This window comes from Coenobita brevimanus, chromosome 102, assembly GCF_032717465.1.
Source record: "Coenobita brevimanus isolate Jiangsu-jjx chromosome 102, ASM3271746v2, whole genome shotgun sequence".
NCBI classification, from domain to species: Eukaryota; Metazoa; Arthropoda; class Malacostraca; order Decapoda; family Coenobitidae; genus Coenobita; species Coenobita brevimanus.
The window spans coordinates 34096060-34109390 of record NC_137055.1 but is presented as its reverse complement, the minus strand read 5'-3'; the positions used below and the strand labels follow the sequence as shown (position 1 = coordinate 34109390).

The following is a 13331-nucleotide window of genomic DNA, read 5'->3' as shown; positions in this document are numbered from 1 at the left end:
GTAACAGTAGTAGCAGCAGTAGCTGTAGTAGAATTTATTCATTTCTTTATTTTGTGTTTGTGTTTCCATATTTCTGATTTCTATCTACCCATCTGTTTTCCCCTATCCTACTATCTATCTAGCTATCCATCTGTCTATCTGTCTATCTATCTATCTGTCTATCTATCTATCTATCTATTTATCTATCTATCTATCTATCTGTCTGTCCATATTCTCTTTCTTTCTCACCATCACCTTTACTCGGCCCAGGATGATGCCCACAAGAAGACACTGGGACTTCTAATCCGGCAGTGGTTATGATGATGATGATGATGATGACTATGGCTGGAGGGTGGATGTGCCCCCTCACCTCCCTCATCACCCTCACCCTCGTCACGCAAGGTAAGCTGCTATAAACACCTGTAAACATCGCTCTTAATTAGTAGGTAAACATTGGTAAAGAGGGGATACGCTCTTTATTTTGACCTGGCCTAATTTTGCCATCTCTCTCTTGATTGCTGAGATTTAGCTAGAGATTAACGCTAGAACATGGTGCTAGTCACGAAGAAGTGCAATGGAATGGGTGTAGAATCGCAGCATATGATATAGTCTCCTGATCTGTAGCAAGAGAGAGATGTTTGAATATGCTGCTAGTCACGAAAAAGTGCTAGGGAAAAGATACGAAACAGCAGCATTGTTTTTTTTTCTGCCATTGTGCTACGTGAAGTAAGCTGCAAAAGGACGAAAATCTGGGCCAAGGTAAGGTAAAAATGGCCAGATTTTTAGGATATGTGAGTTTCCATAATGGTTAAGTATTATTTCAGAATTTTTCGTATTTCTTATAAACGTCTATAACCAGTAAATATGGAAATGAGGCGATGATTTACGTAAACATTGATTATTTTTTATTACACTGATGCACCTAGGAATACAGTCAGCTCTCAGTAATAAAAAAATCAGTAAACATTATTGAGATCCAGGAAATCAGTAAACATTAAAGATCCAGGAAATAAATAAACTGACGTGTAGTAAACATTAGTAAGGATTTAGTATGTAATTTAACGTATGGGAAGCATCAGTAAACATTATTAGCCATCAGTTATTATCCAGTACATATAAAAAAACAGAAATAGATCAACATAATCAGGAAATAAACTTAGAAATATTCACTCAACGTCAGTACACCTTCAGTAAATCCAGCAGAGAGATCAGGCTTTTTTTTTTTTTTTACCAGACACCACAAAGCCGAGGCTAAATGTATTCTTTAAAAGTCCTCGAGGCTCAGGGCTTTCAATGGATACCTCTTGGGCCTAAACACATTTATATATCTTACTGTTACTTTTATCTGGTATTTTATGTTCATGTTCAGAGTGTGCTAGCTTTTATTTATTTACTCATTTATTTATTTTTTGAGTACATAGGAAGTAGGTGATGTAGTGTATTTTTCTGGCCAGAGGTAAATGGCAGACCTGAAAGATGTATTTTGTGTTATAAATGTTTTGAAAATTAAGTAGATGATGTTACAGAACAGAGAGTGAGAGAGAGAGAGAGAGAGAGAGAGAGAGAGAGAGAGAGAGAGAGAGAGAGAGAGAGAGAGAGAGAGAGAATAAAAATAGAGAGAGAGCAACCACCACTATATAGAGTTCCCACAGAGAGACAAAAATCGGGCCGGAATCACAAAACTTCCCAAATAAAATGGCGGAAGAATCTGAGGAGGCCGTGTTTCCTTTACGAGCCATTCCGCTGAGATGACGGTCGTTCCCTGCGTCGCTTCCAGGCGGGACGACACGACGGGCGACCAGCCAAGTGGACACGACAACCACTCTGACATTATTTACTCTTCCTCTCCTCTCCATTTCACGTCTTCCTACAGCGCCAAAGCCTGTACATGGACAAATAAGATAAAGGACACCATTGATAGCTGCACTCACCCCTGCAGTATTCTAAAGGTCAATAGATAACTGTTTACAGGGACGCGGCCCCAAGGATCACACCTTGGCTAAAATCTGGTCTGTGTGGAGTTCTACATCTGTGCAAAATTTCGTTTTCCTCGCTAAAGCACTACACTCCCATTAGGTCTGGATTCCATTCTTCTTCATGGTATAGTGAGTGAGTGAGTGAGTGAGTAAGTATGCGACAGGAACAGAGTGAGTGAGTATGCGACAGGAACGGAGGCTGTATTTGGCCGTCTCCGTAGATATAGCAATAAGTATCGTGCATTGGTGTCCTACGATATCCTAAACAATCATTATAAAGCTATGGTCCAAGGAGATTAATCTGTCATCGTCTAAATGTGTGTGTATGACAGTAGTAGGAACCGGAAATGTTACAAACGAACTCTTTATGACATCATCATGAAAGCAGGCCAGTGAGTGAGATCTTATTTATAGCACTCAGTGTCTCTGGCTGAGTAGATGCAAGTATTGTGTTGTTTATATTAATCTACAGGGCATGTTTCGTCTGTGTGTTGGTTCTGATGATATTTATTATTATTATTATTATTATTATTATTATTATTTTATTTTTATTATTATTATTATCATTATTATTATTATTATTATTATTATTATTATTATTTTATTTTTTTTAAGTAGATAGACCTTCGCATTCAGGAACACATTTTAGTGCAGGCTTCAAATCCATGTAATATATAGTACTAAATTTAAAGTCTTTGACTCTATCCCCTTTGGAGCTGAAGAGGGAAACACACACACACACACACACACACACACACACACACACACACACACACACACACACACACACACACACACACACACACACATGTCAGTTTGTTTTTATTAACCGAGAGTAAGTACAGTAGCCTAGGAGTGTTGATCCTGACCCCATTAACCCTCTCATGACATCATAACAAGGACTCGTATTCTCGCTGGTTACGAAGGCTCCCTAGCACCCCTTCCTTAGCGATTTATTTTTGGATAGTGCTAGTTATATAATTCTGCGCGTCATTTATGCAGGGTACGGCGATACTGGAATTATCTATACAGTATACGAGGGGGGTGGCAAGGTATAATAACCAAAATAAATCGCTTGGGAAGAGGTGATAGGGAGCTTCTATCAACAACTAGAATACAGGACTAAGGCTTCGTACTAACCCCACACAAGAACTTAAAAATGAACTATTGATACAAGCATTAGTTTTTATGATGATTTTAGATTTTCTTCCAGTATGAATTCTTTGTGGTAATATTTCTCACACAATTTTAAGCTCATATTAAACCTCGACTTCTGAATTTTGAAAGAGATATTTAACAAGACAAATTCACCACGCTGTCACAGGGAAAAAAACAAGAAATTAGAAGTTCAGATAAAGTTCAGGAAATAACTTACACTTTGTTCTGAATCAATACTTAATGAGAGTGAAAGAAATTATTATGTGATTATTTTTGTGGTAATGTTATAAAAAAAAAAATCGAATTGAAGGAGGTTTGTGTAAAATTCAATATGAACTTTTTGCTCCTTCTGCTAGAGAATACTATTATTATTATTGTTATTATTATTATTATTATTATTATTATTGATATTATTTCTACTGCTAACAACTACTACTACTACTACTAATGCTATTATTATTATTATTATTATTGTTATTATTATTATTATTAGCTAGACGACTTTAAGGCCCCTTTTTTTCCTTCAATTTTTTTTTTTCTTATTTTTAGGTTGCTTCAAGTAAAAAAAATCACTTCGAGAGAGCACTTAACTTTGCGAGGGGAACAAGTTAGCTGGGTAGGTCGGGGGTGGGTGGCGGGGAGGAGGAGAGGCAGCCCGAGATAGACGTGGGAAGACGAGGGAAGAGACGATAGAAAGATAGATTTATTTATTCTCTCTATCCTTCTGTGTCTTTGCCCTCAGCTGTGTTAATATGTTTCTCTATGTCTTTCTGCATTAATCATTTTTTTTTCTTTCTATATGTATCACAATGTTTTTATATATGTTTATCTATCATTATACTGCATTCTGTATTCAACAATTCTTTTCTGTGCACGTGTAAATCTCTATATTTTTGTATGTATGCATGTGTCTTTTTCTGTGTATGTATTTATTTGAATGTAATGGAGATGAGGTGTCTGAGGAGTATGTGTGGAGTGACGCGTACGGATCGGGTGCGGAATGATGAAGTGCGAAGGAGAACTGGAGTTGTTCGGGAGATGGCTGATCGAGTTGAGGAAAGGGTGTTGCGATGGTTTGGGCATATGGAGAGAATGGATAATGAGCGATTGGTGAAAAAGATAACTAGATCTGATGTGAGAGGTGTAAGGCTGAGAGGAAGACCACGAATAGGATGGATGGACAATGTGAAGAGAGCACTGGATGCGAGAGGGATGTCTGTTGAGCAAGGAAGAGTGGCTGTGCGTGACAGAAATAAATGGAGAGAAATTGTGAATGAATAAGTGATGACGCAGCCCTGAGGGGATATTCTCTCGCATTTGGTCTGATCAGCTAGTCAGGTCAGGTGCGGGTAAGGGATGGGTCCGTTATGATGTGGCAGGGGTAAACCAGTTCTGCTGTCGGGCCCTGCTGCGGATGTCACTGATTGCATTGCGCAGTTGACCCTTGTGCGGTGTGGTGCGGTGAGGATCTGTCCGTTCTCCCCTTTGGGGCTAAGATGCGAATGAATGTGTTTGAATGGATGAGTAAATGGGGAGTGTGTCGTCCTGTCTCGGCTACCTCCCTTTCCTTGGGGGAAGCAGCCTAGGTATATAGATAGATAGATAGATAGATGTATCTCCCTATCTGTGTGTACCCAGACGTCTTACCCCTACACTTCATCCTCTTGGGCGATATTTGTGATAAGAGGGCGAGTCACATCTTAGATATTAAGGCTGGACTACCTTGAAAAGATTGGAAGGTCTGTGTGACTCTCTCTCTCTCTCTCTCTCTCTCTCTCTCTCTCTCTCTCTCTCTCTCTCAGCACACCGAGTCTCCTTCCCCATTAATCCAGACACCCAGGGATTCTGAAAATGATGGTGTGGATATATCATATCATTCCCCCTCCTCTTCCCCCTTCCCCCTCCCCTTTCCCCTCTCCCCTCCCTTCCCCCTTCCCCTCCCCCTCCTCCTTCCCCCCCCTCTTCTCTTTTGCCTCCTTTCCCTCCCTCCCTTAGTCCACTCCCCTCTCCCTTCCCTTTTCTCCTCCCCTTTCTTTCACGTTCTTCTTCCCCTTTCCTTTGCAGCTCCCTTTTCTCACCATTACCATCTCCCTCTTCCCTTCCCCTTCCGCTTGCCTCCTCTCAGTATTTTTTTTTTCTTTTCTTGCTTTACTTTCCACTCCTTTCTTCCTCCTAGCTTTCTGTACTTCTTCCTTCCTTCCTTCCTTCCTTCCTTCCTCCCTTTTTGCTTTCCTTCCCTTTATATTATCTTCCCTCCTTGCTTGTGCTTGTTTTTTGTGTGAGGGGATGCCAAACAAATGAGCATCGGCTTCCTTCCTTTCTTTCTTCTTTCCTTCTTTCTTTTCTTCCTTCCTTCCTTCCTTCCTTCCTTCCTTCCTTCCTTCCCTCCTTCCTTCCATCCCTTCTTTCTTTCCTCTCTCCTTCCCTCCTTCATTTGTGGTGTGAGTGAGGGGGTGTCAAACAAATGAGCATCACTCCACTGGGATCTGTTTTAATTAACATGTATTCCCTGACAGACAGACACTCGCAAAATTACTAACACAGGACTCTCATTATTCTCTCCTCAAATTATGTAATCCTTATTTTTTACTGCTTCCAGACGATTTTATTCAGCTTAGGGGGATTTTTCGAACTGGAGGGATTAGATACGGCCTTCATTAATCCCTCAATACTGGAGATTTTTTCTGGGTTGCGTAAAATCGTCTGGTTGTAGGTCTGTCTATGTATCTGTCTTTCTGTTTATATGTCTGTTTATATAGGTATCTGTTTATATCTATCTATCTATCTATCTGTCTGTCTGTCTGTCTGTATATATCAGTCTGTTTCCCTCACCTTGTGTCTATCTATTTGTCCGTCTGTGTGTGTGTGTGTGTGTGTGTGTGTGTGTGTGTGTGTGTGTGTGTGTGTGTGTGTGTGTGTGTGTGTGTGTGTGTGTGTGTGTGTGTGTGTGTGTGTTTATTGCCGGACGCTGCATCCTGTAAGGAAGCGTCCTCTGACAAAGACCTCTAAATATTTCCCTTCATACACAGTTACACACACACACACACACACACACACACACACACACACATTCCTTCCCCCCCCCTCTCTCCCCCTCAAAAGTTCAAGTCCTTCCTGTTGAACTTTGCCTACTTCGTCAGTTTTATTTTCGTCCATGAGTCACTTCTTAACCCTCTCATCGTCGGAACAACTCTAGCATTCTGCTCAAACGCCAGACGATTTTATTCAGGTGGGAGTGAGCCATAGGAGCCTCAGTTTTATTATTTGTCCCATTTATATCTTGCCAGCTTCGTCAGTTCAAAATTTGTCGTTGTGTTTGTGGTAGGGCGCACACCATCCACTCACTTAATGTAGAGCTACCTTCATGTGACTACCCTGTGTGACAAATAAAATGGTTTCTGATAGCCCAGGAGAAACCTTATACTACGTTGGGTGGTAGCCATATAATCAAATGACTCCCTGATGGTTTAGTGGGTTAATGTGTTCCAACAGTACGTGACCTTTGAGGGTTTACATCCAAGGAGTGGTTGGGGTTTATTGGTCACAGAATACCACTCACAAGCTAATATTCAATGGAAAGGGAATGTATGAGCCTGAGAGTTTCAATAGACAATATCCCTCTACTTAACTGTGGCTCTAATAAAAAAAACAAAAAAAAAAACTAAAAAATGCGACTTATTAGGAAGCCTTACTACATCATTCCACTTTCATTTCTCAGATTTAAGGACATAATTTTAAGGATTTTCGCTGAGTTAGAGGTTCTGGGGTGGGTGGGGGATGGGGTACTGTTCGTTGGTTCCCCTCTCTCTCTCTCTCTCTCTCTCTCTCTCTCTCTCTCTCTCCCTGTATGAGAGAGAGAGAGAGAGAGAGACAGATAGATAGACAGATGGATGGATAGATATATAGATAGATATACATATGCAAATTAACCACGGGAGAAATGAAAAGAAAATAGAAACTGTGGTTTCATATAATACACCTTCAGACAGTGCTTATCAGTCTGTCTGTCTATCAGCCGCCTGTCAGTCTGTCATTCTGTGTATCTGTCTACTTAACTTATGTATCTTTCTGTAGGCGTAGTAATCAGTCAACCTGTCATTAACTCACTAAACCAGTCAATCTGTCAATCTGTCTGTCATTCTGGCCATCCCCTCACCACCTCCCTACCATTGCAGGTGTTGCGTTGGATTGCTTCATATGCAGTTACTCGCCTCACTCCAACACGTCTAGAGTGGACGGCTGCACGGACGAGAACTTCAGTCAGGACCTCACAGGCTTCATGGAGTGTGCAATGGGGTGTGAGGCTGTCGCTGTCTTCAATAACAATGGTGACTATGAGGGAACATTATTTAACCTAATCGAGCCAAAGGTTAATCTAACTTAAACTATCTGAAGCTAATGCAACCTTAACTAGCCTAGTCTAAGTTGACTAAACCTAATCTAACCTACTCTAACTTAACCTAACATCAATTTAACATTGCCTATGAAATCCAGTCAAACCGAACCTAATCTAATCCAACCCAGCCCAACCACATCCAAGATACCTTTGGTGAATATGCTAGATTTGATGGAAAGAAAACAAAGTTCTGTCCCTCACTGTTCAAGTTTGGACAAAAAGATCTCTCCACTTTTTTAATGAAACAGTTTTAAAGATCTTTCACAATATTCCGAAAGCTTGCTGGGCTCTGAAAATCATATAAGTGAATTTCGAAAGTCTCTGATCAGAGTTTCGTTATTTATCTTAATGAAGTGTGCCGATATTAATGTCTGGAACGGTAAATTCAACCCTCTTATTTCCCTCCCTTCCTGTACCTCACCCCTGACTCTTGCACTGAAGGAGCCTTGATTTAGTTTGTCTTCTCCTGCCTCAACAGGTGACCTTGAGTCTTTCTACCGCAACTGCGCCTCCGAGAACACCGTCATAACCAACGCGTGTGAGACCTACGGCAACAGCGCCCTATATCGCCGCGTCTGTTCCTGCGATTCTTCCTACTGCAACGCCGCCACCAGGAGTCCAAGGGGGGCGTCGATCCCTGCCCTCATCACCCTAGTCCTCTGTCTTCTTTTTGCTACGTAACCTAGGCCAACCTAAACTATCCTAACATAACATAAACAATCCTCCGGGGCATCAATCCTTATTCGCCTCATCTCGGCCCTTTCTTCTCCTCGTCACCTGACTTATCCTAATCTAACCCGACCTGACCTAACCTGACACACACATATACTGACGTTCCTCGGCCTTCACGAACAGATGTATATTATTTTATTTTATGGGAGATTGCACTTTTAATCATATCCTTACTGCTTAAAGACGATTTTCTTCTCAAGTGTTTCTGACCTGAAGGCGTTTGATACACCCTTCCTTAACCCCTTCATCACAGGACAGAGGCTTCCCTACTGAATTAAAATCGTCTGGAAGCAGTGAGAGTAAAACAGGAATACTCTCGAGATTAAAGAGTTTACGTTGATAGGCCTAGATGATAAGTATAATGTATCTTTCATAGGCCTACTCACAAAGGAAATGTAATAACTCTGAGGCTTCGTGAATTAACTCTCAGATGAATAAAATCGTCTGGGGTTAGCTGGAATAGGATGCAGGAGTTGTCCCGGGCATGAAAGGGTTGATGGTGACAGTTTTAACATTCTCAGTCTTCTGTTACACACCCTCAGCTGAACATAATCGTCCACCGTTAGCTGGAACAGAATACTAGAGCTGCACTGACCATGAGAGCGTTAAAGAGTATTATCCGTCCAGCTTCCCTTTGCTGAGAGAACTATACTTTTTTCACTTTAACCTGGCCCAAAATTGTTCATCTCTTTACCTTGAATGCTCAGTTATAACAAAAGGTTAAAATTAGAATATGTTACTAGTCACGAAGAAGTGCTATGGAAAGATTGTAGAGCTGTAATATTGTCTTATTATGCCATTGAGCTACGTGGAATAAGCTGCAAGAGGACGAAAATTTGGGCCGAGTTAAGGTGAAAAGAGTATAGTGAGAAAAGTGTTCAGACTGTGATGGAGGGCTACTGAAGGTGTTAACTGGTAGAAAATTTATTCACCTTGTTTGTGTATAAAGGAAGAGTGAATTTTTTTGTGACAAAGAAAAATGTGAAGAAGTGTGTAGAGCAGTTTTTCATACAGCTGCGTAAAAAAAAAAAAAAAATTCAGGTGGTGTTTGTACAGATGAACAATTTGGGAAAGTGCAGTGTAACATGGAAGTTTTCAAGCGCTTTTTGTGGCTAAGAAACTGCTTGTCACTGTACAGCAGATAACATACGTGGGAAAAACAGTGTATTGTACATTTTAGTTTCGGAATTTTTCACTGTACAGAGAAAGATGTAGCTGGTTTTTGTACAGATGAACAGCCTAGAAACATATGTACTGTGTAGTGTAGAATTTCATACACCTGCATAGAAATGGGAAAGTGAGAAGGTTCAGATGGCGCTTGTACATGTGAACAATATATGTGATAAAGTGTACTGTCCTGTGTAGGAATTTTTCACATGCTTAAATGGAAATAGAAAAGAGAGGTTCAGATGACGCTTTGTACAGAGGAATAATGTATGTGGAAATGGTGTATTGTGTAGTATAGAGGTTTTAAATGTGCTTGATAGAAAATAATGATGTTCAGATGGTGCTGTGTGGTGTTTAACAAGTCTGGATTTCTCGCGAAATTTTTAAGAAAGTTAAGAATCTGTATCAACATGGTTCCAGTTCTCAACACACACACACACACACACACACACACACACACACACACACACACACACACACACACACACACACACACACACGATCTAGCGCAGGATGGGAACTGTAACTTAGTCCCGTATTCCCGTCAGTTAAGGAAGCTCCCCAGCACACTTTCCTAAGCAACTTATTTTGCCTAATACACCTTACTGCCCATCTCCGTATGATATCGATATACTTTGCATAGGTAACCTGCAACCAGCCGCATCCAAAAATAAATCGCTAAGGAAAAGGTGTTAGGGAGCTTCCTTAACCAACGAGTATACGATCTGACTGTGAGAGAGATGTGATAGTACAGGGTGACGGTCCGTAAATAGCGCACAGTCTGCTGGTGTGGGCGTGGGAGTGGCAGTGGGACAGGAAATGAATCGATAATGCTGGATAGATATTGGTAAAGCTGAGTGAGCCGTCCCCGCAGCACAAGAGAAAGAGGAACGCTGTATGTGGACCATCATGTCTATCTAGCCTCGAAAATAAATAACTTCAAACATACCCTTTACTCCTGTCCGTAGATGATGATGATGATGATGATGATGATGATGATGATGATGATGATGATGGTGATGATGATGGTGATGATGATGATGATGGTGATGATGGTGATGATGATGATGATGATGATGATGATGATGATGATGATGATGGTGATGATGATGATGATGATGATGATGGTGATGATGATGATGATGATGATGATGATGGTGATGATGATGATGATGATGATGATGATGGTGATGATGGTGATGATGATGATGATGATGATGATGGTGATGATGATGATGATGATGATGATGATGATGATGATGATGGTGATGATGATGATGATGATGATGATGATGATGATGATGATGATGATGATGATGGTGATGATGATGATGATGATGGTGATGATGATGATGATGATGATGGTGATGATGATGATGATGATGGTGATGATGATGATGGTGATGATGATGATGATGATGATGGTGATGATGATGATGGTGATGATGATGATGATGATGGTGATGGTGATGATGATGGTGATGATGATGATGATGATGATGATGATGGTGATGATGATGATGATGATGATGATGATGATGATGATGATGATGATGATGATGGTGATGATGATGGTGATGGTGATGATGATGATGGTGATGATGATGATGATGATGGTGATGATGATGGTGATGATGATGATGGTGATGATGATGATGGTGATGATGATGGTGATGATGATGATGGTGATGATGATGATGATGATGATGATGGTGATGATGATGATGATGATGGTGATGATGATGGTGATGATGATGATGGTGATGATGATGGTGATGATGATGATGATGATGATGATGATGATGATGATGATGATGATGATGATGGTGATGATGATGATGGTGATGATGATGATGGTGATGGTGATGATGATGATGATGGTGATGATGATGATGATGATGATGATGATGATGATGATGGTGATGGTGATGATGATGGTGATGATGATGATGATGATGATGATGATGGTGATGATGATGGTGATGATGATGATGATGATGGTGATGATGATGATGATGATGATGATGATGATGGTGATGATGATGATGATGATGGTGATGATGATGATGATGATGATGATGATGATGGTGATGATGATGATGATGATGATGATGGTGATGATGATGATGATGGTGATGATGATGATTACTACTATTATCATTATTATTATTATTATTATTATTATTATTATTCCTACCTCTCGACGGGTTTAGTCAGCATTCGAGAGACTTTCAGAATTACAAGGGATAAATTTTACCCTCATTATCCCCTTCACTAAGACATAATCCTCCTAAGCTGAATTAAAATCGCTTGGGGGTATAGTCTGATTGTTTTCATTTGACGGGACTGGGCCACTCCTTGAATGCAAAGTCTTGATTACATGAAATCTGATGGGGCTTGAGGTAGGAATGCGTCTCCTTGGTTACTAGTCAAATTTATCATCCAAGCTAGTTAAGCCTCGCCATCATCTCAGCGTAAAGGCGGTTAGGGCTCCATGTCATGTGAAAATAAGCTGATTTTAAGAGGAAAATATGGAAGAAATCGTCCATGGGTTGATATTTTACGCCAGACAAACAAAGCTATGAATTCCCTCGCCACTCAGAATTATTTTTTGTAGGAAGAAGAGAAAAGGGGGATGACCATGCGCTGTCTCCTCCTTGTCTTTCCTGTGAATTGTTAGTCACGCCAGGGAATCGATCGCAATTTTGTGCATCCCAGCCCAAGACAGGAATGGGTTTGGGAGTGAAGTGAACAAGGTATTTAATAAGTTTAGTTGCACAGCCTTATTTGTGGATATTAAGTAAAGATGCCATACCGTGAAAGCCACTATTTCCACCGTTGTATCCTTCGCTACTGATAATGGCATCCTTCAGGTTTAACACAGGCATCCTTTGTCTCAGCCCTAACCTCGGCATCCTTTGGTCCTAGCCATGGCATTCTTTGGTCCTAGCCTTGGTATCCTTTGGTCCTGCATCCTTTGGTCCTAACCTTGGCATCCTTTGGTCCTGCATCCTGTGGTCCTAACCTTGGCATCCTTTTGTCCTAGCCTTGGTATCCTTTGGTCCTGCATCCTTTGGTCCTAACCTTGGCATCCTTTTGTCCTAGCCTTGGCATCCTTTTGTCCTAGCCTTGGCATCCTTTGGTCCTGCGTCATTCGGTCCTAAGCTTGGCATCCTTTGGTCCTAACCTTGGCATCCTTTGGTCCTGCATTCTTTGGTCCCAAGCATGGCATCCTTTTGGTCCTAACCTTGGCATCCTTTGTTCCTACATCCTTTGGTCCTAACCTTGGCATCCTTTGGTCCTAACCCTGGCATCCTTTGATCCTAACCCTGGCATCCTTTGATCCTAACCCTGGCATCCTTTGATCCTAACCCTGGCATCCTTTGGTCCTAACCTTGGCAAAAGAAAGGAAAAATAAGAAAATGTGTCTCATGGTTAGGTTAGATCTTGTTAAGTTTACGTTGTGTAATATTTAGTACATAATTTAAGGCTGACAACTAAATCTATATAATTACCATGAGTCCTGGTGAAATATATTCGTGAAAACTGCCATATTTTTTAGTATATTTTTGTTGTATATCCATATTTATATATAAAAAAAAGACATATATACACCTAGACTATATTTGCTTAGAGGACAAGTGCAGATGTGTAAACTTAGATAATTATTAATGTGGATATTAATGTGGAACTACCAACACGACAGTAGATATTTTTAAACTAGAAGAATGTGTGTGTGTGTGTGTGTGTGTGTGTGTGTGTGTGTGTGTGTGTGTGTGTGTGTGTGTGAGAGAGAGAGAGAGAGAGAGAGAGAGAGAGAGAGAGAATGTGTTAGCAAGTTCCCTCGATTTTGACTGCCTTTATAGGAACATATTTGAGTGTGTGATGTGGTTAGCCTGCATGCCGCATTATATAGCAGTCAG

At 40.7% G+C, this 13331-nt stretch overlaps 1 protein-coding gene across 1 annotated transcript; it reads left to right on the top strand.

Moving 5' to 3' along the window:
• Window positions 1-278: 278 nt before the first annotated feature.
• LOC145415369 (uncharacterized) lies at window positions 279-8261 on the top strand. The gene is made up of 3 exons (XM_080284653.1): window positions 279-381; window positions 7289-7441; window positions 7988-8261. Exons 1-3 carry the CDS (start codon window positions 297-299, stop codon window positions 8188-8190), a joined length of 441 nt encoding a protein of 146 aa, XP_080140779.1. The 5' UTR covers window positions 279-296; the 3' UTR covers window positions 8191-8261.
• Window positions 8262-13331: the final 5070 nt, after the last annotated feature.